The 25,666-nt window shown below is 44.1% G+C and overlaps 3 protein-coding genes across 20 annotated transcripts; 2 read left to right on the forward strand and 1 right to left on the reverse strand.

The window, feature by feature from the left end:
* Positions 1–5,206: 5,206 nt before the first annotated feature.
* On the reverse strand, positions 5,207–6,720 carry LOC100283171 (aldose 1-epimerase). Its single transcript, NM_001156073.2, has 3 exons — positions 6,477–6,720; positions 6,347–6,396; positions 5,207–6,249 (listed from the first exon to the last, which is right to left on the reverse strand). The coding sequence occupies exons 1-3, from the start codon at positions 6,673–6,675 to the stop codon at positions 5,395–5,397; spliced, it is 1,104 nt and encodes a 367-aa protein (NP_001149545.2). The 5' UTR covers positions 6,676–6,720; the 3' UTR covers positions 5,207–5,394.
* Positions 6,721–6,888: 168 nt separating this feature from the next.
* On the forward strand, positions 6,889–17,872 carry LOC100279238 (pseudouridylate synthase). 13 transcript variants are annotated; one of them, XR_004857027.1, is made up of 19 exons: positions 6,932–7,071; positions 7,194–7,256; positions 8,548–8,634; positions 8,735–8,857; positions 8,946–9,009; positions 9,208–9,280; positions 10,073–10,118; positions 10,197–10,307; positions 13,292–13,358; positions 13,554–13,644; positions 13,855–13,915; positions 14,006–14,136; positions 14,223–14,340; positions 14,807–14,930; positions 15,968–16,069; positions 16,146–16,214; positions 16,528–16,666; positions 17,336–17,526; positions 17,629–17,872. XR_004857027.1 is itself a non-coding variant. In NM_001366059.1 (17 exons), the coding sequence occupies exons 1-17, from the start codon at positions 7,000–7,002 to the stop codon at positions 16,584–16,586; spliced, it is 1,461 nt and encodes a 486-aa protein (NP_001352988.1). In that variant the 5' UTR covers positions 6,968–6,999; the 3' UTR covers positions 16,587–16,728. The 13 variants fall into 13 exon arrangements, 1 of the variants encoding a protein (NP_001352988.1); XR_004857030.1 differs by lacking the exons at positions 17,336–17,526; positions 17,629–17,872 and adding exons at positions 7,622–7,742; positions 16,750–17,219 and having other exon boundaries at positions 6,934–7,071; positions 8,482–8,634; XR_563447.3 differs by lacking the exons at positions 17,336–17,526; positions 17,629–17,872 and adding an exon at positions 16,789–17,219.
* Positions 17,873–18,093: 221 nt separating this feature from the next.
* LOC100193381 (uncharacterized) lies at positions 18,094–24,441 on the forward strand. 6 transcript variants are annotated; one of them, XR_002263911.3, is made up of 9 exons: positions 18,094–18,573; positions 18,970–19,040; positions 21,704–21,817; positions 21,982–22,064; positions 22,151–22,212; positions 22,742–22,861; positions 23,747–23,842; positions 23,958–24,157; positions 24,243–24,441. XR_002263911.3 is itself a non-coding variant. In XM_020541910.3 (8 exons), the coding sequence occupies exons 1-8, from the start codon at positions 18,445–18,447 to the stop codon at positions 24,039–24,041; spliced, it is 741 nt and encodes a 246-aa protein (XP_020397499.1). In that variant the 5' UTR covers positions 18,166–18,444; the 3' UTR covers positions 24,042–24,402. The 6 variants fall into 6 exon arrangements, 3 of the variants coding, with proteins under 3 accessions (XP_035817374.1, XP_020397499.1, NP_001131982.1); XR_002263916.3 differs by having other exon boundaries at positions 18,166–18,555; positions 24,243–24,421; XR_004851796.1 differs by lacking the exon at positions 22,742–22,861 and having other exon boundaries at positions 24,243–24,421.
* Positions 24,442–25,666: the final 1,225 nt, after the last annotated feature.

Here is a 25,666-nt window from a genome sequence, read left to right on the forward strand (position 1 = left end):
TTCACAAGTTGTTACTTTGCAGAAGAACATAATGTATTTGCTCGAAAGAAAAGGTACCATGATGATGAACGAGAGATGCCTCCGTGTAGTGATCTTTCGATTTTTCAGACAAACGGCAAAGCCGTTGGTCCACCCAAGGCATATCACCTCAGTATGGAAGAACGGAAGTCTGCTTTACTGTACATGTTCACGAATATGCCTGAGGTGGAGAAATACTTTGTGTAAGACTTGTTTTCTTAAACTGTTCATATGTGAATTAGTTTATGTTATCAAATATCTCATGTCATACAATAATATTTGACAGCGAGTTTGATGAACAAAACATGAGGTGTCTCGGTAGGCCAACAGCGAGAGACATAGACAAATTGCGACGCGATGGTATGCATGGGCGACCTAATTTCATTATGTGGCTTCGGGACCGTGTAAGTCTTAATTATGTGGCTCCGGGAGCTAATTTAATTTAACTAATATTACAGAATTTGCTAATGCTTTGTGGTATGATTGACAGTTTGGGGAGGAAATGAATTTGAATGATGACTTACGTCAGTTATCTATTGGAAGCGTAACTGCCAAAAGCTATGGACGTTACGACGTCAATGGATATCGCTTTCGTTCAAGCATTTTCGAATCAAGTCATCCTATGGCCGCCACTCAAAATAGTGGAGTCGTTACTAGGGCAACCGACATGGAAGGACACGAAGCCTGCTATTACGGGAAAATCAAAAATATAATCGAGATTACATTTGCTGGAAATAAGCCTTTAGCGCTAGTTTTCTTTGAGTGTAAATGGTATGACCCGAAGTATTATAGGACCGAATTTGGGATGACACAGATCCAACCTGAGAAATTGCTTCAAGGACACGACACGTATATCCTTGCCCATCAAGCAGACCAAGTTTATTTCTCGACATATCCATGCAAAAAGTTGTCTAAATGGAGGGTTGTGTACAATGTAAATCCCCGCGAACGCCTATACACTCCTGGTGAGGACGAATATCAAATTGGTCACCTTGAGCAGGTTCATGAGGTGTTTCAAGAAGAAGAGTTGCCAACTAGTTTTCATATTGATCCTGCACCGACATTAGATTCACTAGTTGCAGACGTTAACGACTTAACTTTTCCCGAGAGACGGAGAAGACAACCGGTTAGGAGAAAAGTTACATGGCGACCTCTGCATAGAAGAGAACAAATAGATCCTGATTTTGATGATATTTAACAAGTAAAGTTGTTTTGTTATTTCATTTGTTTATATTTTAAGTATTATGTCATTTTTGATGCACTAATGAATAATTTCTTATTTTTTATGCAGGATGCCGCCAAAATCAAAGAAGTCAGTGAAGGGGTTGTTCAAGGGCCTGGGCCTTTTTCAGGGCAGTTCTTCGAGCAGTAGCAGACGTCGAGAGCTGTTGAGCGCGGTACATGGAGATGAGGTAACATATCTTGTACAAATAAATTTGTTTACATATTTACAAATAAATCTTGAGTTGTATGTACCAGGATGAGCAGCACACTGAGGAGCAGCACATTGAGGAGGAGGAGCACAATGAGGCTGAGCAGCACAATGAGGAGGTGGAGCACAATGAGGAGGTGGACCACGTGACATGGGACCAGGCCGCACAACATCACCAGCCATGGGACCAGTGGGACCACCAGAGAGAGCAGCAACAAGCGTGGGACCAGTGGGGCCAACAGGGCGAACCGGCTGACAACCCGATGGATGATGGCTCGGGAGGCTCTTCAGGGACACGCACACGTCGCTCAAGAAAAAGCCACTCAGTAAAGCCTCGTCACGCGATAGAGCGAGAGGCTGATAGGACTTTAATCATGCCCCATGGAGATCGGTGAGTGTAATATATTAACTTATCTAATATAACTATTATGTGTATTGTTAATGTTTTTGTGTACTGCAGGAATTGGGAGGACCTGTCCTTTGACGGCAAGGGACACCACACTCAGGTTAACCTTACGTTGGGTTCTCTTTGCCGCCTTCACTACCCTGGTATAGTGAAGGTGTCAAACGGTGATACCGAGGATGAGGTGCTCGTCAGTACCTGGGATGAGTACAAGTTTAAAAAGGAACGAAACCACACCGACAGACAGGGACTTGTGCGTAATGACTTTTGGGTATGAATTCTGTATTATTTTTGTTATGTTTCTTAATATTGTAAATCTATGACTTATACCATTGTATTTGTATTCTTTATGTTGTAGCTTCGATATCGGTTGCCTGACGGAGAGGATTACATGGGGCACGCTGAACGTGTCTTGCAAAACAATGCAAAGAAGCTGGTGAAGGATGCCATATACTATGCGAGAATTCAGGCTACAAACCTGTATTTTCAAAAGCATCCGGAAGAAGCGGGCCCCTTGAATAAAAAGGAAGGGTCCTCAAAGATATATTTGACTGAGGATCAATATCGTGAGGTTAGTATTCAATTTGTTTTACCCTTTATATTTATTGTTGTGATTGATATAATATGTAACATTGTGTGTGTGCAGGTGATGGTTCCATGGATGGCGCCCGTGCCTGATGCGTACTATGCTTGGTGTCGATATTGGGCTTCCGAAGGCTTCCAGAAAGCGTCAGCGCATCACAGACAATGTCGAGGAACCAATCCTAACCACAAGTTTGGCGGTGACGACATGATACGAAAAGCTAAAAGAATGGTAAGTTTGATCTTTCTATGTCGATCAACAAATAATACGATTGCTTATGAATGTTTTTTGTTTATACAGGAAGCTACGAGTGGCCAAAAGCCTAGTGACATTGAGGTGTACCAGGAGGGCCACAAAGGACCAGACCCGAACAACCCTGACCAGCTCTGCAGCCAGACAGCCACGGATCGCTTGGTGAGTTTTGGCTCAAAAGTTCAAACGTTCAAAGTATATAAATTCCTGCATTTGTAAGGTTGTGAATGATGTATAGGCGGCATATGGGGAGGAGATGGTTCGTCGCCATGGCCCTGACTACGACTGGCGCCATGAACCGGTGGACCCCTCGGTGGTGTACGCAAGTGGTGGTGGCAAAGCGCATGGACGGTAAGCTCTAACTTATGAAATTATATGGTTGACACTAAATTGATTATGCAGTAATAACATTTTTTGAATCACTTATAGATACGCACTCTTCGACGGATTCATTGACTCGTCGTCAGTGAGATCTCAGAGGACGGGTTCATCTTCCCGTAGCTCATGCTCTCGTCGACCGAACGAGCAGGAGTTGGAGATTATGAGGATGCGTGAAGAGATGAGACAACAACGCGAATTTATGGAGGCTTGCAATGCTCATAATCAAGCGATGTATCAAGTGAGTACACATAATCCGAACTCTAAATTATTATATTTCAATACAACATCTTCAGTAGTAACACATATGTGTTTAACAGTTAATGCAGCAACAGGGCATGACATCAAATTTTCCACCGCCACCACAATGGAGCCAATTTGCAAACACACCAGTTCCACCACCACAGTTCACCACCCCTCCGACACATATACCTGCACATGGAGATAGGGTACGTTTGATAACTCTCCATTAATTTATACACTTGTATACTTTTTGATATTTGTATTTAACGTGTTGATATTTGCTAACTTGCATAGGTTACGCCTGAAGCGGGTGGCAGTGGGTCTGATCCAGCAGCAGGGACTGGATTTGTTGACTCGCTCTTCGCGTTCCCTCCTCCTGGTGGTGAAGGCGGCAGCGGTCAAAGCTCTAACCACCCAAGTGGTGGTTACCTCTAAACACTTAAACTTATGTTTGAAATGTCGTACTCGTTGGTGGATGTTATGTTTCAATACTATGTCGTACTCGTTGTTTGATGTTGGTGGATGCTATGTTTGAATACTATGCCGTACACGTTGGTGGATGTTTTAATTATAAATGCAAGTGTTTATGTCTAAATGCATGTGTTTGTGGATGTCGTATCTCTATATTTGTTTGTAATGTGGCTGTTATATGTGATTTATATATTATGTTTGATATATGTTATGTGTGCAGAAATAGTGACATAATTTAGTGCTGTTTTTGTAGCAGTATAGAGTAATTCCCGTCGGCCCAGTTAATTCCCGTCGGCTATGGTCGAACCGACGGGAATTAAGTAATAACTCCCGTCGGCCCAGTTAATTCCCGTCGGCCACGTAAGGCCGACGGGAATTAATTAATAACTCCCGTCGGCCTGGGGAACCGACGGGAATTAATTAATAACTCCCGTCGGCCAGCAGAACCGACGGGCATTAGCCTTAATTCCCGTCGGCCACAGTATAGCCGACGGGAATTACTTATTCCCGTCAGCCGCCGACGGGGATAAACTTATCCCCGACAAGGGACGCCTGTCGGCCTGAAACCGACGGGAATAAGCCCTAAACCGACGGGAATAAGTAATTCCCGTCGGTTTAAGGCTTATTCCCGTCGGTTTCAGCCCTAAACCGCGAGTGTCCACATCTCCTTGACACTCGGACTCCGTAGACCTTCACCTTTTGTTTCGTCGTTTTAGCCGTCGCTGTCATGCGACCTAACTTACCATTTGTCTCTGCAAAACATACGTCAGTCACATATAATATTACGTTGTCATTAATCACTAAAACCAACCATGGGCCTAGATGCTTTCACCGAATTATGATGCAAGTATTCAATAGAATGCCAACAAAGCGAAGAGGGGAGGTAAGACCACTATATTATGAATGTAAGGTGATCGAATCCATTCAACTATAGTTGCATCTGTGGTTGGATCATGATCTAAAGACTTAAGAGGCTTGTTTACACACTTGTACACCATCGTTCTCATCAAGCATAATCTATTGGATCATGACAACTAAACTCACGAGATTATGTATGTGCTTTTGCTGTAATAAATTTGGCCCGATGATTTAGAAATGCTTGGATCCGCCACTATAAGGGAGTAGTCCAGTGTAAAAACTGTGATCATTCTTTTACAGAGTAGATATTTGGGTTCGTTGGCAGTGTTTATGCATATGCGAATTAAACTGGTTGGAGGACATGTGTTTCTGTATTGTTTCTTAACCTTTATTTAAATCTCAAGGTCAAGTGGAGTATCAGTCATGAACTTCCATCCAAGTTGATTGCCGTGCTTTCCTTGTATATAAATCACACACAAAAAAAACTGCTTGAAATCTCGCCAATTCCTTTTGTTTTTGGTGTAACCATGTAATCACGACGAAGCATATTGAAAGTGGACAAGTGGTATTAGACTATTAAGATGGCATTCAAATGGCAGAAAATGTTGACTAGACAAAGTTTGGACGAACTCGAACCATACATTTCTGTTGCAATTTTTTCTAAAAAAAAAGACTCAGAACCCTTATTACTAGTCGCAACAGGTTGCAAACCTACCGAAACTATGAGGCATCAGGCACGAGAGGTACTAGAAGTTCCTACTTGCTGATTGAGAACTTGTAGAGCATGTAGTGCTTGTAGAGTTGGCCAGGGCGGTACACCTCGGCCGGGAAGGCCGGCTCGTGCACGGCGTCCGGGTAGTCTTGCGTCTCCAGGCACATCCCAGCGTATTTGGGGTAGACGGCGCCGCCCTTGCCCTCGTCGCCCTTAAGCATGTTGCCAGTGTAGAACTGCAGGCCCGGCTGGTCGGCCCACAGCTCCATGACGCGCCCGGAGTCCGCCTCGCTGACCACGGCCACCTTGCGCACGCCTTGCCCGTCCGTCTCGCCGTCCAGCACGTAGTTGATGTCGTACCCACCCTCGACCTCGGCGATGTGCGCGCCGGGCGCCGCCGGGGCGCGGAAGTCGAAGGGAGTGCCGGCGACGGGGGTGACCGCGCCCGTCGGGATGAGGCCGCGGCCCACGGGCGTGACCGCGGACGCGAAGATCTGGACGGCGTGGCGCAGGACGGTGCCGTTGCCGTGGCCGCGGAGGTTCCAGTACGTGTGCTGCGCCAGGTTCACGGGGGTGGGCTTGTCCAGCGGCCGCGCGTACATGGTGACGCTGTACGAGCAGTCGCCGTCGATCTTGTAGGTGACCAGCACGTCCAGGTTGCCCGGGAACCCTTGCTCGCCGTCGTAGCTGCGGTAGGCGAAGGTGATGTGCGGGAACTCCCCCGTGACGCGCTCCCGGACGGACCAGAACACCTGGTTGAACCCGCGGTGGCCGCCGTGGAGCGTGTTGTTGCCGTCGTTCCGATACGTGTGGTAGGCGTGGTCCCTGATGGTGAACCGCCCGCCGGCGATGCGGTTCGCCACGCGCCCCACCAGCGCGCCGAAGTAGGTCGTGTCGTTCTGTTGTTTTATCATCAGTAGATTGCAAATCAAATCTCAATAAGTAGTAGATGTCGTCGTGCGTGCATGGGGGGATTCATCAGCATTGTTCTCTTACCACGTACGATCCGATGTTCTTGTAGCCAAGAACGACGTCGTCGATGTGCCCTGTGCCGCAGGAACCAGAAATTAAACAGATTAATTCGCACGCAAAGATCAGGCGCAGGAATGTAAGGCATTTTGGTCACCGTTCTTATCGGGGAGCCTGACGGAGAGGATGGTGGCGCCCCAGTTGGTGACGACCATGGAGAACTCGCCCCGACGCAGCTCGTAGAACCCCAGGGACTGCTTCCCTCGCTTCCTCGCCTCCACGCCGCCACTCCCGAGCGCCACCAAGACGACGGCCAGGCACAGGACGAGCAGGATTCCTCTCTTGGCTCCAGCCATCGATGCCTCCCCTCAGCTAACAACCTACTACTACTCTATCTATCTGTCTGCACTGGAGATGTGATTGCCTATTTATAGAGGACGATGGATGATGACGATATAATCTGCAGATAACGGGCACCGATATAATCTGCAGGCAGTTCTAAGTTCTAACCGTCGCAAATTGACCACTGACCAGTCAAACCCCCGGCGCACCCGCGAACCCGCCCCTCCGTCCTTAACGGGTCAGGTCTTTCAGACGGCCTCCTCCTAACCTGACCCAGTGACCCGACCCGCAGAAAAAATCCAGTCAGCGAAGGGTTCCTCTGACCGGGCGAGGCTCTCATGGCGGCGGCTGACCCCGAGACGGCGGCGGCGCTGCGGGGGGAGGTCGCCGCGCTGCGGATGCGCGTACAGGTGTGGAGCCCTAGCTGCAGTTTTGATCTGTGCTTGCTATGCATGTCTTCGCCTAATCGTTGCCATGGGTTCGGTACGTTTTTCTCCTCCTAAATTGCGGGTTGGAATTTGGATGTGGCTAGGAGCTGGAGGCAGAGAATCAGAGGCTGGCAAGGATTGCTTCGACCTGTACCTGCGGATTCAAGGTGACGGCTCTTCACTCTCTTTCGGCTGCAACTGCAAAGATATGTAGGCATGAACACGAGGTGTGGTAGAGCGGTTTTGTTCCTTAAGCCTTATTTATAGACACGAGGGATTTGACAACCGGATTCGTACTTATACCATTTTCACCTTTTGGAGGGTAGTGTGAGGTATCGGTATAGTTTGCAGTAACTATTCCATGCGATTGCTTGTTGGCTGGAAAAAAATGAAAGATTTTGCTGTTTTGCTGCTTTCCTGTTTTAGTTAAGACATATAATATTATGATGCATCTGTGAGGAAAGACAATGACTGCCTATAATCCGTATCGGCTTCTACTGCTTTTACAATGTTTTGTCTCTATGGATTGCAGCTGCAGCAGCCCGAATAGCCAGCTTTAATTCGAAGCGAACAACCTGTATGATTCAGTCAGCTCCAGAAGATGCAATTGCCACTGTTGTTTATGAGAGCTAATTAGAGCATCTCCAAGAGAGGTTTTAAATGTGACCCTATTTTAATATAGGGCTCGGAACCATAAAACACCCTTCCAACAATGGCCATATTTTATAAAATTTCACCAAACGATTATATGGCTTGGTCTCTTGGGTCCTAAATATAGTACCCTATATACTGAAGCCCTATTCTCATTAACTCTCTCCAACCATTAGTTTCCTAATACCATGATTTATTTCCTAAATAGTATTGTTTAAGGCCTGACTGTTGGAGGACAAAATTGTTTTGAGGCCCTAAACAATCTAAACACGGTCCTATTTCAAAATTTAGGACTATTTTAGAGTTTATTGTTGGAGATGCTCTTAGAACTTATCTTTCTGGCATCGACCAAAACTTTTTTAAGGTTGTTTCTCTGCCTATAAATTGTTGCGACATGATAATCTTTGTTATAGCATGTGCTGACATGAATTACAGGGAGAATTGAGAACATGTAATGGTTGTTTGCTGCCAGAGAATACATGCTAACAGAAAGTTTCCATCCATTTAGAATTATATGCTAACAGAAAGTTTCCATCCATTTAGAATTATATTAAATTAGTGTCCTTAATATTGGCTGTCACCATGACTATGTGAATGCGAATTTCTATATGTTTATGGCATTATGGCAATCGCCAACACTATTATATGCATATTCATATATATATATGTGTGGAAATCAAGTGCGATGCATCATCCACTCAAGGTTCAAAAAAGTTTAGATTAATTCGTTTGCATATGTAGGATTGTATCTTGATGTTGATACCTTTCCTTAAAGCAAGTCAATACCCTGCATATCATGTACCGTAGGGCAGTGTTTCAAAGGTGTCGCCTAGGTGGCCAGGCGTACCCAGCTTGCCTTGTGAAATAGTGATGCCTTGTCGCCTAGGCGTCCAGGTGAACCCAACACTCGTCTTGTTTGGATGCCTAGTCGCCTTTTAAACACTGCCATGGGGTTCTTGCTATTGATGCTTTACCTAACTTTATTCTTCTATAGGAGGGCAGTGTTGGATCCATTACTGCACATCATAATGTGAAATTTCATCAAAATAGCACTATGGAGAAAGATTTGAGCTCTCCATTTGATCACACAGTAATATCCAATGCAAATGAAATGCAGGTACCTATTTCCAAAGAAATTCTTATCTGATCTAGTTCATTCCTATCGTGGGCATTATATGATTAATGTATTTGCCTTTGACCTACAGTGCAACAGAAATGCAGATGACAATGGTTTACCTGAGGATTCAAGCAAGCATACTAAAAGAACAGGTGCTACTGAAGATATGCCAACTACACCTATTTAGGATGTTTTTTTATCATGAGATATGATGTTTGCTTTCATAAATGTTCAGTATGTCCTTAGCTTGGTTTGCTTCTCGATTTCCTTTTTCCCTTGCTTATAGGAAGCATTAACTACATTACAACTGTTCTGTAGAATTTTACTGAACATTTTTGTTTAATGCACAGGTCGCAAGGTGGGCATTTTAAGTCACTGCCCAAAGCGACTAGTTGCTCTCAAAGTCATGTATTTCGGCCAGAGGTGTGTTATCCTCTGAATAGAACATGCACACTTCATTTAGCCTGCTTATTGAATTCTTCTATTTATAATTTTTGAATTGACAGTTGTTTCTTTAGTGCCTGTTTGGATCACCTTTGGATTTTAAAAATCTGGATTGTGAATGGGATTATAATAATCTGGATTATTGGTTAAAACAATCTGGGTTGTTTGGATCCTTGGCTTATAGGTGCTAGATTATAGGATTTGGTCTTTTGAGCACCTATAATCTCGTATTAGCAGGTTTGAGATGGATTATAGGATTCCAGTAATCTGTTGGTTATAATTCAACCATAATCTAGGGTGTTTGGATCACTTAGAGATTTTTTTAAATGACCTAGAGATTATTACTATAACTGAAAGGTGATCCAAACAGGCCCAGTAGTTTCTGGCGAATACTTTCATTGGAACCCTAGTACTCTCTGATCCAGTGGAAACAATCAAACAAACTACTATAGTGCTGCATGTCAAGAGTTTTCCCCCCTTAAACTGAATGTCTTTGTTGATCAAGTCATGTACTCATGTCAGTACCAAAAACAACTGTTGTTATTCAATATAGTTACTAAACTGCTTACATTTGATTCCAAACAAATAAAAAATATACACATCTTAAAAACCATGCTTCTTAAATTATATAACATGTTTTATTTTTCCTTAAAATGTTTGACCTTCTCTTGACATCTGCTAATGTGATCTGTTCATGCTGGTTCTTATGCAACTTGTACTTGTGATCTGTATTTTCTCCCCCTTCATATGATTCTGCTTGTCCTTGTGCAGATTCTATGGTTTTTCTTCTGAAGGTAACATTGAACCAACAGTTGAGGTGATTACCCTGTTGAGCTGTTTGCTTCACTATTTCCAAAGTCATTTTCCAAGAAGCTCTATCTTCTTGTTTTGTCAGTCTGAGATATTTAAAGCACTGGAAAGAGCAAAACTGATGGTTGCCAATAGGAAAGAATCATGCTACTCGAGGTGTGGAAGAACTGACAAAGGAGTTTCTGCTACTGGACAGGTAGCTGCAGAATCCCTGTTATTATGGCGAGTAACTCAAACGCCAGAGTCTAATAAATGCAAGTTTGATATATGCTTCTTTGTACATGTAAATCATGGTCTCAGCTTTTTTGTGTTCTGGAGTAATACATGGTACTGACTTTAATTGCTATATAATGAACACTTTTCAAAACTCCCAGGTATTCTGTAGTAATGATTTGTTTCTGGTTTTCATGCTATTAAGAGCACCCATCAGGGCTTATATGTGTTCTGAATTCTGAAGTAATGCTTGTCTGTTTTTAGTGCTAAAAGTACACCTTTTGACAGCATGGTCACAAGAATCATGCCTATTGAACCAATACTTGTTGCTACTGATTGTAGGAGTTAGCACTATGTATATTGCCAAACCCAGATAAAAATGATAGGCAAATACGTCTCTAACAGGACACCAGGAACTCACATGGGAAGCACACAGAAGCACAAGTGTTTTTGGTGTCTGGAATGCCTTAGCCTTTTCTGGTTTTTCCTCTTCTAATATAGTCAACGTGAGCTACAAATCAGACTGTGACAACCTCCTAATAAATGCAGAAATCACTCAACTAATCAGCCTAGTACTTCCTGTTACTTCATGCTGAAATTATGCTAAAGTAAATGCTAGACACATAGGATTATTTCCAACAAAAAACTTCTCCTTTTTTTATTTCCCCCTTTACATGGGTAGTCTTTAACTATTTGGTTTCAAATTTGTATGAAACATTTTTATGTGTCATATTGTAGCATGTAAAAAAAAACCTCGACCTGCGGGGGGGGGGGGGGTAAGATAGCCCCCAGTCATTATATTAAGAAGAAGATCTTCTCATGCAGATCGAGGAAACTCCTGAACCCATGCTCCACCCATACACAGTGGCACCATAGCCCATGTGAGAACGACCGCGACCGAGGACCGAGCCTTAGACATGTGCTTTCGCGTGGGGCAAATGAGGGGTGCTACTCAAACCACCTAACCACTTTCACTATGTTGTAGAATGTAGAAGCAATGTTTTTTTTATAATTAACATAATTACTGTTAGAGTGTGTGTTCCTATATGTATGTGTAGGTGTGTTGACACCACTATTGGGCTGCCGGCCCATTAGGGTTAGGGTTCTCTAGGTCTCTATATATGTAGCCATCTTCTATGCAATACACGACAAGCAGTCCATTCTCTCTCTCATATGGTATCGGCTAGCTAGGTTTACTCCTTTCCCTTCTCAGCCGCCAGACCCTAGGTCCTTCCCTTACAACTTCCGTGCCGCCGTCCCTGTGAGACTCATCTTTCCCTCCCGGGGGCGGCACCTCGGTTCTTCTACCTTCAGTCGCCGCCACCTCCATGGCCACCAACAAACCATCGTCGGGCTTCGTCTCTAGGCGCGGCCCCGGCCACCCCCGGTCCCCCGCCTCCCCTGCTCACAGCGCAGGCGCGGCTGCGGCCGTTCGCCTCGCCCCTGACCTCCTCCGCCATCGGTTAGGCCTGTCGCCGCCGGATTCACCTGCTCCTGCGTCTACGTGATCGGATCCACCCGAGACGCCAACCCCTTCCTCTCCAGCACGGCTGCGTGGCTCGCCCCTCTTCCCCTACGCCGCCGGCGGTCGACCGCGGCCCTCCCCTCTCTTCTGTGCCGCCGGTGGGGCCATGAAAACACCCTACTCTCCCTCCGACACGGTCGCGTGGCACCCCCTTCTCTCGAGCGCTGCCGGCCTGTTGCCTATGCAGCCAGGAGAGAGACGCCACCATCACTGGTCGAGCTAGCGGGCGACCGCTGTCGCCGCTGGACGGGCGTGCGTGCGGGCGCCGCCGTCGTGGAGGCTGGCTGGCGCACTAGCCACCGCCACAGCCTCCACAACAACCAGACATGCTAGCAGTCGTCGTCTCCCTGTCCATGTCTAGCGGCAGTGCGTCAACCTCCACCTTTCGCTCCTTCAACGCCGACCACCTCCTTGCCCGCGTCGACGCCCAACAACGCCTCTCTCTCCTCTTCAAGCTTCTCCCGCCGCTTGCGTCAAAATCCCCTTGCCTGGTTGAATCCGGCGTAGCCCCTTGCCTGGTTGGACCTGCCCTGTTGCCCTCCCCCTTCTTCGTCGCCGCCATCATTGGATCTGTTGCTGCCGCGGCCTTCCCGGCCAAATCCACCGTTGCTGCAGCCATCCCAGCTGGATCCGTCGTCCCTTTGGTGGATCACCGTCTTCATGGCTAGATCCGTCGTTGCTGTGGCCTTCCCGGTCGAATCCGCCGCTTCTTCTTTTGTTTCGTCGCTGCCGCCTCTCCTAGCAAGAGCCCGGCGTGGCCCCTCTGGCGGGCACGATCACCCTGACCAGCGCAGACGCGTGCGCTATCGCTGGCTTCCCTGGCCGGGCTCCTCGACGACCGGACGCGGAAAGAAGCAAGAAGGCCCACGAGACTGCTGCTGTCCCTTTTGCGTTGCACCGCCGACCGTTGACGCTCGAACGTCAACCCCCCGAAGACCGAGGCTATTGTTGCGTCGGCTTCGGCTACCTCGGTGTCCAGTGGCTATCATGTACATGGAGTGCACACCGGTATCTACTCTAGCCGCAGCACTCGCACCCTCACGACGCTACGTTTGCGGGGGGATTTCAACCGACGGCTCCTACCTTTGGCTTCTGCTCCAGTCTCATTGTTTGTGGTGCTTCCGGTTGCTGCTCCGTGGGGATGTTAGAGTGTGTGTTTCTATATGTGTGTAGGTGGGTTGGCACCACTGTTGGGCTGCCGGCCCATTAGGGTTAGGGTTCCCTGGGTCTCTATATATGTAACCATCTTCTATGCAATACACAACAAGCAGTCGATTCTCTCATAATTACTTTGAGATTTACATAATGCTGACTGTATGCTGTATGCCTTCTGCTGGAAATTGTTTCATTTTGTATTCTATATTTTTTTCTTTCTGAAATGGAGTTATCTGTACTGGGCAGTGTGCATTAAACAAATGTTTTACTCCTTTTCCAACATGCAGGTGATTTCTTTATATCTGCGATCGAACATAAAGGATGTTGGGGGGGACATGTTAGATGAAAGATCCGGTACGCTTCTGCGTTGTATCCCCTTAGTAGTGTTGTAGACACCAAGGAATGCAGTGATATGAGTAATGATATGATTTGTTTCTTAAATGACTCGCTATCTAGCTAAGGGAAAACCTCGATCTTCCCCTATCAAATGCATTTTGTTTGCTTCACTTGAATGATTATCTGTCATAGTAAGATTGTTTTTGTCCCCAGAAATTGATTATGTGAAGGTATTGAATAGAATTCTTCCAAGAGATATACGTGTACTGGGTTGGTGTCCTGTTCCAGCAGATTTTCATGCAAGGTTAGCTATGTTATATGTTTTATATTGTTCTTTCTTCTTGCAAGGATAAATGCATTATTTTGCAAACAAGCATATATGATATATCTATTGACAAGTGTTAATTCTAAGGAGATAAAGTGCTCCATCGTTTTGTGATCAGATTATTATGTCCAGTTATATGATGATGTTACTTTGTCTTATTTTTTTTCCTCTCCCACTGCTATTTTGCAGATTCACCTGTTTGAGCCGGGAATATAAATACTTATTTTGGAAAGGGGACCTGGATATATTGGTACTTACACTACCTTTGATTTTTAATACTTGCCCAATGAGATAAGACTTGTCCATGTCTATTGAGCTACCAACTTTCATTTGCAAGCAGGAAATGCAGAAAGCTGCATCCAAATTCATTGGAGAACACGACTTTAGGAATTTTTGTAAGATGGATGCAGCAAATGTGAGTAACTACAGGCGGCACATTACAGAATTTACTATTTCTGCATGTGACAGAAGGTTAAATTTAAATTATAGTTGAACACTCGTTTCATTTTGCATTTAATATCTTCCAATGCTCAGTTAAAATGCTTCATATCTTCTAGGTCCAACAATGATGAGCTGTGTTCCATGACGATCAAGGGTAGCGCTTTTCTGTGGCACCAAGTTCGCTGCATGGTAGCTGTGTTATTTCTAATAGGTCAAGGCCTTGAGTCACCATCCGTGAGTAAAATTTACTCTTAAGCTTTCTTTTGTTGAAGAGTCAATTATGTAACACCCCATCCAGTCTCGGACTGGTGGTACTTACTCCTGGCAGCCCTCTAGGACCATAGACCATCCTCACAAACCAACATGAGTCTTTTCCGCGCACTTTGTCCTTACTCATGCGCACCGGGAAAACTCCTTGGTTAGTCACCCATCCCAAAATTGCTTTGAGCCAAGCACACTTAACCTAGAGGTTCTTTTGCGACAGACTTCCAAAAAAGAAGATGCACCTTGTTTGTATGAATTTTCTATTAATCATATTAAGCCTTTGACGAGGATATCACAAATTACATGTTCCCTCATGTACATGGATTGCCGATACCCCAATGCAAGAATTGGGTGTGATGTACTTTTGGCGATACCATGCTTGTAGTTGGCTTTATTAGGATTTCTTACCTCTGTTAATTTTCTTATTTTACCGCAGGTAGTTGATTCACTATTGGATATTATGAAAACATCTAGGAAACCTCAATATAAAATGGCGCCAGAGCTTCCATTGATTTTGCAATCTTGTCTATTTGATAAAGCCAACTTTATGTGTTCAGCAGGTTTGTCTTGTTAGACTTTTGGAGATCACTTTCAGATATTATTCTTTGGCCATTGAGTATTATTTGGTATTTTGATGTGTCCGCAAAACAAGAAGTGTCACTTGCTCACCTGATCATATATAAAACTTTATATTGATGCGGCCCAGTGGCTGGACTCCAGTAATTCCAAGAAAGGCCTTGACTCCCTAATCACACTGGGTGCTTGGTTTCCTTGGAAACACTGTAACGAGTTATGAGTGTGCGTTCAATGGAGTCCCATGCATGCAACGAGTCCTTAGACTAATCCTTTAAGGGTGTGTTTGGTTGCAATGACAGGACGAGACGGGATGGGATGATTCCTCAAATAAGGTTGTTTGGTTCAGGGTCAAAGGCTGGGACAGGACTATCCTAATATTGTCCCCAGTTGTCCCTCAAAATTGGAGGGACGAGAGAGGACGACAAGGGACGTCCCTGTCTTGTCTGTCCCGCAACCAAACACACCCTAAGAGGGGCATTGCGTGTTTAGCGGGTGGCCGGGTGCTAGAAGGTTGGCACAGCTTGATGCTTCTGGTTGAGCCATGTAGTGTTTTCTTCGATTTGGTTGCGGTCACTCTTGTTTTTTCTATGGCTGGTCTCGGTCAGGACCTGAGATGAGTTGTCTTATTGTATGTAGTTGTGTTGCATGTGTGTTGTAAACTTGTAAATATCATGTTTTCTTAATGCATGATATGCAGCTCTCCTGCATATTCAAGAAAAAACAATATAATTTACTTCCAGTTTTTCATTTAACTGAAAATGTTAGGTCTAGGCAATCTATTTATTTTTTCTGCCTATGCTTTAAATGGGACCAACAGAATATAGCTGTATCAGAAAACTTTTAACCATGTCATGATGTTCTCGGAAAATTTAAGTTAGTAATTTGGAGAAAAGGTATTCTCAATTCAGTTCTCATTTGTGTATAAGGATAGACTCTGTTGTATTTTCTCCACGACTTGTTTATTGTATTTTTGTCTTTTGTGTGGGTATCAATTGTTATGGACTATGATTTTGCCCTGCAGATGCCAGCCGGTCTCTGACTGAGCACTTAAATGATGAATATCGTCACCATATGCTCCAAGCTGAAATATTTCACATAGCGTCATCCTGTTTACCTTTTCCAGGTACATACAATCAAATATTTTTTTTTCGTTTTATTTGATACCCTGATAAAAATCTAAAATCGAGACGCCACTGCAGAACCAAATTCATCAGAAACGCCTCAGAAGAAGAGGAACCATATTCCTCTCCTGTCACGAGAGACAGAGCGTAAGTTTGTGATCTTTTTATATGCTAGATTCTCAGAATATTTCTCCTGTCATCACGTTTCTATATGGACAAACCACTGCTTTACGTGTGGCCCATCAGCTTCCAGTACCATCTTGAATTTTCTGACAGTATATTTGACTCTGGGTTGCCAATACTAAACCATAAATTTGGCCCATCGTGCATGTGTATCTAATGCCCATCCCTATCTAATAAGGGCACTGCTATACATTTTCGCTCTTCCAAGGCAGTGCTTAGTTTCAACATTTTCTCTTGCACATCTGAAACAAAGGTTTCCTGGTTTTCTTATTTTCAGCTTCTTACGAGGAGCGCATATCGAAAGTCAAAGCGAAGCTGGCTGATAATCTCAAGTAGAGCCACCGTTTTCAATTGTTACACCAATACTTGGAAGAGAACTTATGGAACTGTAGAAGGTTTCTTCCAAAAGCCTATATGTATGTTCAGTTGGTTTCACTATTTTATTTCACTCTGGAGCCATGCGTTTGTTTTTTTTCCCATAAATACTTTGGTGCTGCAGGAGGCAATCCCTCTTTATGCCGGTCTTCGCCTTCTTAAGCTTGGCAGGTTTATGACGTGCGCTTTTTTTATGGCAAAATTGGATCTGTTAACATGTGGAGATGGAAATTACCCGGAAACATGAGCTTAGCGTGGATTTTACCATTTTGAGGTGTTAGAAAAGCGTGCTGCCTATTTTAGACTAGATATACAGACTAAAACATATGGAGCCCCACATTTCGGGTATTGTCAAGTTGTGCGTTTCACTTTCAAAATAGTGTAAGGGCCTTGTGTTTTTTTTCTTCTTCTGAATTTGTTGTAAAATAGTCTAGCATCCCTTGCAAAGAGGGGGTAATGTTGTTGTCACATGATGGTGTGTACCAAAGTGTAGTAAAGCATCCCTTGCAAAGAGGGGGTGGTAGTGTCCTGTATGTTTTTTTAAGCAAATGTGACAAACTATATAAGAAATGAATATTTCATGTGAGTTATGTATTTCCAGCCGTATTATTTAGGTTACTTGCATTCATATTTAAGCAGCTTACAAGGAATGCACGTTACTCTGAGATCAGAATCATTTAAGTGTCCATCTACCCTTTCCTTGCTTACAGGGCACCCCATCTCTTGGTGACTGTCGTTCGCTACAGGATGACGGCAAAGCTTTATTTAGCGCTGGTCGGTGTCAGTGTCACTCATATGGTTGTTAGAGCTCATGCTCAGGGATTTCTGAATGCTGAGGCCTTGGATCTTCTCGCTCCCAAGGCCACGGGCAGGAAATCACAAACGGGAGAAGTTCTATGGTGTAACACCCTTGTACTTGCACAGTTTTACAGCAAATCAAATGATAGCAGAGTAGCAGGAAGTACCATGTTTTAATTCCTCTTTCTGATCAATGGACTTTTAGGACCAATTTGGAGGCAAAACCAGAGAGTTTCTCTCCCATCAAGAATTAAATGCCTTGTACAAATGACACCCCACGCAAAGATCACAAGGGAATTTAAGTTTCAAACTAGCCCTTAGGGGATTTCTCAAATAAAGCTATGCTGCCCATTCTGAGTTCTGACTGCATTGTCCGAGTATTTGTACGATGCTATCTACTGTATGCATTTTTTTATCTCTAATGTATAAAGCACTAGATTTCAAAGTTCCACCTTTATCGTAAGTTCCACCTTTATCTGCCCTTCCCATTTAAATGATAAAAAACTAAAATTATGTATAAATGAGGATTCAAACCATAGTTGTTGGGTTTAAACCCATGTTCACATCTTACTAACATAATTTACATGTTTTTATGTTTTATATACTTTGCTATAAATGAGAAACCGATACTTTACTAGCTTGTTGTATCATCATCTTTACGTAGCTTTTTTTTTTAGTAAAGACAATAACTAATATACAATCATATGTTATGTGCAAGCGTGGCTACCAACCTATAGTCTTAAACCGTCAACAAATGCAGTTTGGTGATATGAGCAGCAAACAGAGATTAGAGAGGCAGCAAAGAAAGATAACAGAAGAGACAGACGGAAAGAACACCGGAGGCGGAGAGCCACAGGAGGAGGAGCTCGAGGGACGACGACCAGCTGAATTAGGACTGGAGGGGGCAGACGACGTCGTCGTAGCGGCAGCAGCAGGAGAAGGGAAGACTCAAACGAGGGATCTCCGAGAGAGGAGTGTGGTAGGCAGGAAGAAAGAATAAGGCGAGCCGAGAGCCATTCGCATGGAGGCGGCGATGGATCTGATGCGGCGGATGCCGCCACGGAGCGCGGAGACGGCGCTCAACGCGCTGCTCTCCCTCCTCCCCGACCACTCCCTCGACCTCCTCTCCCAGGTCGACCTCCCGCTCCAGGTATCCCTCCTTCGCCGTTTCGGTTCGGGCCTCTACGTCCTCTGGTTCGGATAGGGATTAAACTGCGCCAACACATTTGCTCCCTTCGTCTCGAATCGCTCGCGGGGATTGGATGCTCCGCCGAGCGTGGGTTTGTTGGCCGTGCCATTTTTGCGCCGTGTTCGTCGAGAAATGCGCGTTTCTTGCCTTGGCACCTGTACTGTACTGCGCATGGTTCTTCTGAATCCAGGTCACATGTCAGGTAGAATCACGCTGGTCCAACCCATTTTTGCAGGTTTCAGTGGCACCGAATCTGAATTATGCTGCCCGCCGACTGAATGCTTCCCTGTGTCACGTGCAGTTAGATTCTTCAATTCTGTCTGCTTACACAAGGTTAAACGGTTTATTGTTTTTCAGGTTTGCATGGATAAGGAGAGCCTGAAGGAATACATTCTATGCGAATATAACCGTGATGCTGACTCCTACCGGTCAGAAATTCACGATTTCCTCCATCGTCACATTTACATTTTGTTCATGTTCTCCACCAGCACTGGACTGTCATTATTTTGTAGCGCATGTTGCAAAATAGACTCTCATTGCAGTGCCTGATCTGAATGAATAAACATGACCCACACCAGAACTTTAAATCCTTTTTGGAGGAAGCTCTTATTTTTTCCCTCAAACACCAGGAGAGCTGCATATCTTTAGGCTGTCTCCAGCAAGGTTCTCTAAATTTCGTCCTCTAAAGAAATATTCTTTGTCCTTTACAGCATCCTCTAAAAAATTTTGTCCTCTATATCTTCTTCATCTCCGGCAACATCCTCTAAAACCGGTCCTCTATATCTACAGTTTTAACATAATCCATATATTATTAATAAAACAAATATCCGTGATCATTGCATGCATATTAATCCGTATTTATTTACAAAATTACGAGACATTTAAATACTGCAAATTATTTTTTATTCATATTAATAAATATGTTGTACAGCTGCACTCGCACAGTGGCACAATTGCATTTTTTCTCTTTGTTGGATGCTCGTCCGGTGACTTTCGCATCGCGCTGCCGCTTTTCCTCACTGGCCGAGCTCGTCCGCTGCTGCTCCTCCTCGATCGCCATGCACCACGCCGCAGACGAGCTCCTCCGTTCTTCTGCTCCTCGCCTACTGTCGCGCTCGTGCTCCTCCAGGCGGTCCGCCGCACAAGCTCGTCCTTGTCCCTGGTGATTTGCTGCGCGGGCTGCTTCTCGTCTTTGGCGATCGGCGCTGGCGATCGGCGCGTGTGCTCCTCCTCGTCCCCGACGATTCGATTCACTGGACGGGCGGGCTGCTTCTCGTCTTCGGCGGCGGCCGATGTCTATTGTGTTGCCCACGCTCATTGGCCGGATAGCGGACGCACAACCATCCGCCACAAATAGCGTGCGCAAGGACCATCCTCTACTTTACCGGAACCTTTACATCCTTGTTGGACACGATACAGGATGTTTGGTTCTCTAAATTTGGCGTACAGGACGGTATAGCGGCCCTTGCTGGAGCAAGTCTTATATATTAGAGAGAAAAAAGAAAGCCCCTGAATGACAGGGGCCAAGTACAAACACACACACACACACACACACACCAGACTAGTTACATATAAGTTACATGATCCGACCCAACCGAGCCAAGTTTTTCAACTAATCCTATACACCTAAGCTGCTAAGTTGCCGGACACCAGACGTGGCCCAGCAAACTAACTCATCTAGAAACTTCTGCTGCACTTTCTTCAAAGGAGAATCCTTGTCAAAGGCCACCCTATTTCTTATGACCCAGATGCACCAAGCGCCAAGAATAATAGCACTATTAAGGTTCTTTCGGAAATCTTTAGGAACACTGTCTCCTACTCTTCTCCAACACTCAGCAAAGGAGTCCTCATCGTCATTAATGGTCAGATGACCAAGACTGAAAGGGCCATGATGCTGTACCCAAATTGTCGTGCTAGACTACAAGAAGTCAGGAGATGCTGAATAGTTTCATCAGCTTGGTCATGGAGAGGACAGTGCTCAGGGTGTGAAAGACATCCGTTTTCTAATTTTCAACTGTCCAGTATTTGTCTCTAATAGTCAACCAAATAAAAACCTTGCATTTTGGAGGCGCCCAAGATTTCCATAACCTTTTCCAAGGTTCAAATTTAATGGAGCCTAGAAAGAAGGTTTTATTGCAGGACTTAGGGCTAGTTTGGAAACTTAAATCCCCTCCAGGATTTCCAGGGCTAATTTTCCCCTCAATCCTCAGGAGTCCCGGAGGGGATGTAAGTTTCCAAACTAGCCCTTAGAAGAAAATTTTCCTGAAGCCTCATGTTTCCAAATATGAATGTCATCATCTTGAGATAGGGCTGTGCCTTCGATTAAATTCCACAACTGAAAGAATTGTTGGATACCTGTCAAGGACAGGGGTGCCTTGATATCTCTAACCCAAGGTCTGCTGTCCAAAGCTTGCTCCACCGTTTGGAATTTCAGAGCTTTTTCGTCCACTTTGGCCACCATATGAGGGACCAGATCAGAGATAGAGGCACCCATAAGCTACCTATCAGCCAGAAAAGGGCAATCTTGCCATTACCCACATGAGTTTCAACTGCAGTTGCGAAGAAATCTCTGACCAGAGCCTGAACAGGGAAGTCCAGACCAGGCCAAGGCCAAGAGGAATCAGTTTTTGGAACCGAAGCCATCTAGCATGTAAAGCCCATCCCATCAGTTGCAGGTTTGGGATTCCAAGCCCTCCAAGGTTCAATGGCCTGGTTATTTTCTCCCAAGACATAAGACAACTTCCACCATTCACTTCTTTCCTCCCTTTCCACAAAAGGCCCTTCTCAATTTATCAATAGCCTTAACCACCCATTTCCATTTAGGCACATTCAAGGCAATGAAGTCCTTATTTTGAATCAATTGGTCAGAATTGAACTTAATAATATTCAGACTCAGACCTAAAGCTGTCTGGCATTCCCGATCAATAAAATTAGTGTGCAGAGTGAGATCCAGGGATGCATTAACGAGTCTGATTTAGTATTTATCAACATAAAAAAAGACGAGCCTGATTCAGTCGGGTAGTTGGGCAAACTTCAAATGTTGCGGGTCTATTTTGTTTTGTCATTTGCTGATTTTGTGGTTGGTTTGCAGATCTCCTTGGTCAAACAAATATGACCCCCCTTTGGAAGATGGGACAGTTCCTTCTCAAGGGATGAGGAATCTTGAGGTTGAGGCAAACGAAGTTTTCTCAGTGTATCGTGACCAGTAAGATTCATATTACATGTTGCTGTCTCCTTAAAGTAGCAGTGCTAAGTAAATGCAATATGAAAGAAGGCTATGATCAGCATGGTTCCTTAGTTTAGTATCTTATTGATGCTATCTATCATGCGGATATAAAACAAGTAACAAGATCTTCCGTTAACTATTAGGTACTATGAAGGTGGCATCTCATCTGTTTACATTTGGGAGGATGAAGATAATGGGTTTATCGCATGCTTCTTAATTAAGAAAGGTTTACACGAATGCCTGAAGTGCTATAGTTTTAAAAGTAGTACGTTTAAACCTCATTTTACTTGAATTTCTCATTGGTTGTTTTAGATGGACAAGGAAAAAGAGGGTACATGCAGATTGGTTCATGGGATGCTATTCATGTTGTTCAGGTAACTCATTGTAGCCTTACTTATAAATAACCAATTATTTAAAAAACTCAACCAGTAGGGGAAAGACCGCTCCCACGATATTATATTAAGAAGCTCAACCGGAGCCCCGACCGAGAAAAGTCACGAAAGCTGGTCTCCCATGCAGCATGAAGGTCCACCCCCTATAGGCCAGATCTTTATTCGTGCTGAGTCCCCCAACCCCTACACGAGGATCTGAGATCAGGCCATCTCGTATGCACACAACCAGAGCAGCTAGTGACCTTTTTTTTTTAACCTCAGCTTAAAATTCGCTCCCACCAGGATTCGAACTTAGGACCTGGGAGTGCTACTCAGATCACCTTACCAACTCAGCTAGAGGCCCTTTCGCAATAACCAATCATTAGACTATCTGTTTTCCTCATGTTAACGGTTAAACACTTATGACCTGGGAGTGCTGATGCCATTTTTTTTTGGCCCATTTCTTGTCTCCTGCTGTAGCTGTTTTGTTAGGTTTTGATGTAACGGTTAAACACTTATGTGATGTTAATAGGTTGGTCCTGAAGAAGAAGGAGCGGCACATTACTGCTTGAACAGCACTGTGATGCTCTCATTGACAACAAACAACAAGCAGTCTGGAACTTTCAACCTGTCTGGATCCATTAGACGGCAGGTTCTGTCTCCCGCTAGTTCTCTTCTTAGTCCATGTAGTGCTAAATGTTTTGCATACCATGGGCACCGTTTTGATAAAGTTGTCTTACTTCTAATTAGGGGCACAACTAAATGTCATCCCTATTTTCCGCTGCTCTTGACGTTTATTTAATAAGGATGAGACTTCATGCACAACAATGCACACCATTTTTTTTTGAATTTGTAGGCTACCTATTATGAACTAACAAAGAAATGTATACTTCAAGCTCAAATGAATGAACTGCTAAGTTACATGCAGTTTTAGTAAAGCCTAGAAGGCCAGTAGAAACAAATAGCAACTTTCAAGTGTTTAGGGAACTATCACATGATAAATTGTTTCTAAACTAATAAGCATTATTTGGAGCAATACTTCTTTGATTAGAAACCCTGCTCAGGTATGGGAACGATTGTTGTGCAAGTAGACCTTAGGTGTAAGCGTGCATGCGAACCTCCTGAATCTTTAGATCATGGTCCAACCGTAGATGTAACCGTAGTTTGTCAGTTTTTTTTTTTAAAAAAGCTGCGTAAGCTGGTGGTGAAGAGGTTTAAGTGTTAAATGTGACCTACAGTTGGATTAAGATTTAAAGGATCAGAAAGCTCGCTTGCATCGCAGTCTTGCTAGCACAACGGTCGTTCTTCTGAGGTATATAGGAAGCGCTTCGTAGAGAAGCTGCACAAATGGAGTAAAACACAGTCAAAATAAGTAGGTTTGACCCATCTACTTTTTAGCACAAATGGGATGGTGGGACTAAGCGCAGCCAGAATAAGTTGCAGAAAAGCGTACAGTTTGGCCATGAACAGCTTATAAGCTGTACCAAACAGGCCACCGGAAAAAGCTAATGTGATAACTACCTGTTTCTATTTGCAGATGAGTATGACTCTTGCTGTAGCTGATGGACACCTTGTTAATATGGGGAAAATGATAGAAGAAATGGAGGGGAAGCTGAGAAATTCACTGGACCAAGTACAGTTTTGCATTGATAATGATTACGCCGAATATTAAGATATACCAAAGTTGCTGACATCATTTGCAACTTGCCAATTCCTTAGTCGCATGCATAATATCATTCTGTTGGCAGGTTTATTTTGGGAAGACCAGAGAAATGGTTTGCACTCTTCGGCCACCACCAGAAGTTCTTAATATGAGACTACCTGACAGCTGAGCCAGTGCATAGAAGTGTCAACTTAACAAAGAAAAACGTATTCTTCTCCACTCTAGGCGTGGTCTGTTCTTGCTTCGTAGTTAATAGTCTGTGCATCTGTATCGACATCTGTTGAGGTATCTATGATAGGAGCTTATTATCTTCTGATCTCTTGTGATTAGCTGTATCCGCGAAGTGTTTGACAGGAGCCAGTGTTTGCAGTGGAATTCAGTTACCAACAGATGAATCTCCACAAAACGTTGTGTTGGCGTTCTGTATCTTCTGAAGAATCTGATGGTGTTGTGGCTGGCCTTGCTATCTGTCAAAGTACTAATGCGGTGTTTGTTTTGAGGAGTCACCTCATATCGGATAAGATTGTGCATCCTGAGTCCATTTTAAAACCTGGTGTTTCTTATGCTTTTACAAATTAGCTTCTGAGAAATGAAGTAGTGCTGGATAATTTTTTTCTGCTTCACAAATCAAATAAAAAAAAGAGGTGCAGGAAGATCGTGGACTACATACTTCTTTTCACCGGTTCGCGCCAGCCCACATGCCGTGTTCGTTCTATTTCCCGCGTCGGCCGCCTGGCTCTTGTGTCTTTGCCAGCGCCCCAGTCCCATGCACCTTGTGATCAAACAAAACCAAAGTGTCCCGTGCATACCTTGTGACTAAACAAAACCGAACTGTCCCATGCATAAGAGGGGAGGCAAGCAACGTACCATACCAGTGTTCTAGACTGTGAAAGCGACAGGATGAACCCGTTCAGTTTTCTCAACACCGGATCTGAATGTGCGGCCTATGCAATTAGAATTTGAATCTGAATGTGCGGCCTATGCATTTAGAATTTGAGAAAATCTTGGGAGCTCTTGGAGACGGTACCCACAGATTGGGATTAAGTAATTTAGGGAGTTCTCAATTCTTTTTTGTTGGGAGATTTTTTTTTGATCTCTTGAAGATGCTCTAAGAAGGTGTTTTTGAATGCATAGAGCTAATATAGTTAGCTAAAAAATTACTAGTGAAATTAGTTAACTAACAAATAGCTACCTAACTATTAGCTAATAGATGAACAATTAGCTAAGCTATTTGGATGCCTTCAGCTAATTTTAGCAGCTAACAACTAAACTATTTAGATATTTTCAGCTAATTTTAGCAGCTAACTATTAGCTCTAGTGTATTCAAACACTACCTAAATTTGTTTCACGTAAGTGAGACAGAGGATGAGATACCCTTGATATGAGCTGGGCCTAAGAATCAATTGCTCTTTAATGTTACTCTCTCCACGCGATGCCAAAATAAGTATACATCTTGTATTTTGAGAACTCAAATAGTTCCAAGTTTTTCTATTCTATATAATTAAGCGTGGGCGCAAAGCTCCATTCTCATATGGTCCACGTCACCACTTAAAATTGCAAACATCGGATCGCACATCGATGTCGAGCAAAACATCCCAGCCTCCATCGATGCACGATGTTTTTTGAGTATGTTCTAGGCTGCTGCGCTAAATATGTTGGGATGTTTTAGGCCGATGAATATGCTGGGATGTTTTAACATGTGTTTTGCATATGTTTTGCCCGACATCGATGTGCGAGATTTTACTGAGTATGTTCTATGCTGCTGCGCTAAATTTGTATCAATATTGTTTTTTT

Source organism: Zea mays, chromosome 1 (assembly GCF_902167145.1).
Source record: "Zea mays cultivar B73 chromosome 1, Zm-B73-REFERENCE-NAM-5.0, whole genome shotgun sequence".
Lineage (NCBI taxonomy): Eukaryota > Viridiplantae > Streptophyta > Magnoliopsida > Poales > Poaceae > Zea > Zea mays.

What these genes read in the sequence shown, in the direction of transcription:
- LOC100283171 (NM_001156073.2), bottom strand. Translation starts at nt 6,675, where the DNA reads ATGGCTGGAGCCAAGAGAGGAATCCTGCTCGTCCTGTGCCTGGCCGTC. An exon ending in CAGGCTCCCCGATAAGAACG is followed by an intron (nt 6,397 to 6,476) that starts GTGACCAAAATG and finishes CCTGCGGCACAG; the next exon opens with GGCACATCGACGACGTCGTT. An exon ending in AGAACATCGGATCGTACGTG is followed by an intron (nt 6,250 to 6,346) that starts GTAAGAGAACAA and finishes ATAAAACAACAG; the next exon opens with AACGACACGACCTACTTCGG.
- LOC100279238 (NM_001366059.1), top strand. Translation starts at nt 7,000, where the DNA reads ATGGCGGCGGCTGACCCCGAGACGGCGGCGGCGCTGCGGGGGGAGGTC. An exon ending in CGCTGCGGATGCGCGTACAG is followed by an intron (nt 7,072 to 7,193) that starts GTGTGGAGCCCT and finishes GGATGTGGCTAG; the next exon opens with GAGCTGGAGGCAGAGAATCA. An exon ending in ATCCTGTTTACCTTTTCCAG is followed by an intron (nt 16,070 to 16,145) that starts GTACATACAATC and finishes ACGCCACTGCAG; the next exon opens with AACCAAATTCATCAGAAACG.
- LOC100193381 (NM_001138510.1), top strand. Translation starts at nt 18,445, where the DNA reads ATGGAGGCGGCGATGGATCTGATGCGGCGGATGCCGCCACGGAGCGCG. An exon ending in AGGTCGACCTCCCGCTCCAG is followed by an intron (nt 18,574 to 18,969) that starts GTATCCCTCCTT and finishes ATTGTTTTTCAG; the next exon opens with GTTTGCATGGATAAGGAGAG. An exon ending in ATGCTATTCATGTTGTTCAG is followed by an intron (nt 22,213 to 22,741) that starts GTAACTCATTGT and finishes TGATGTTAATAG; the next exon opens with GTTGGTCCTGAAGAAGAAGG.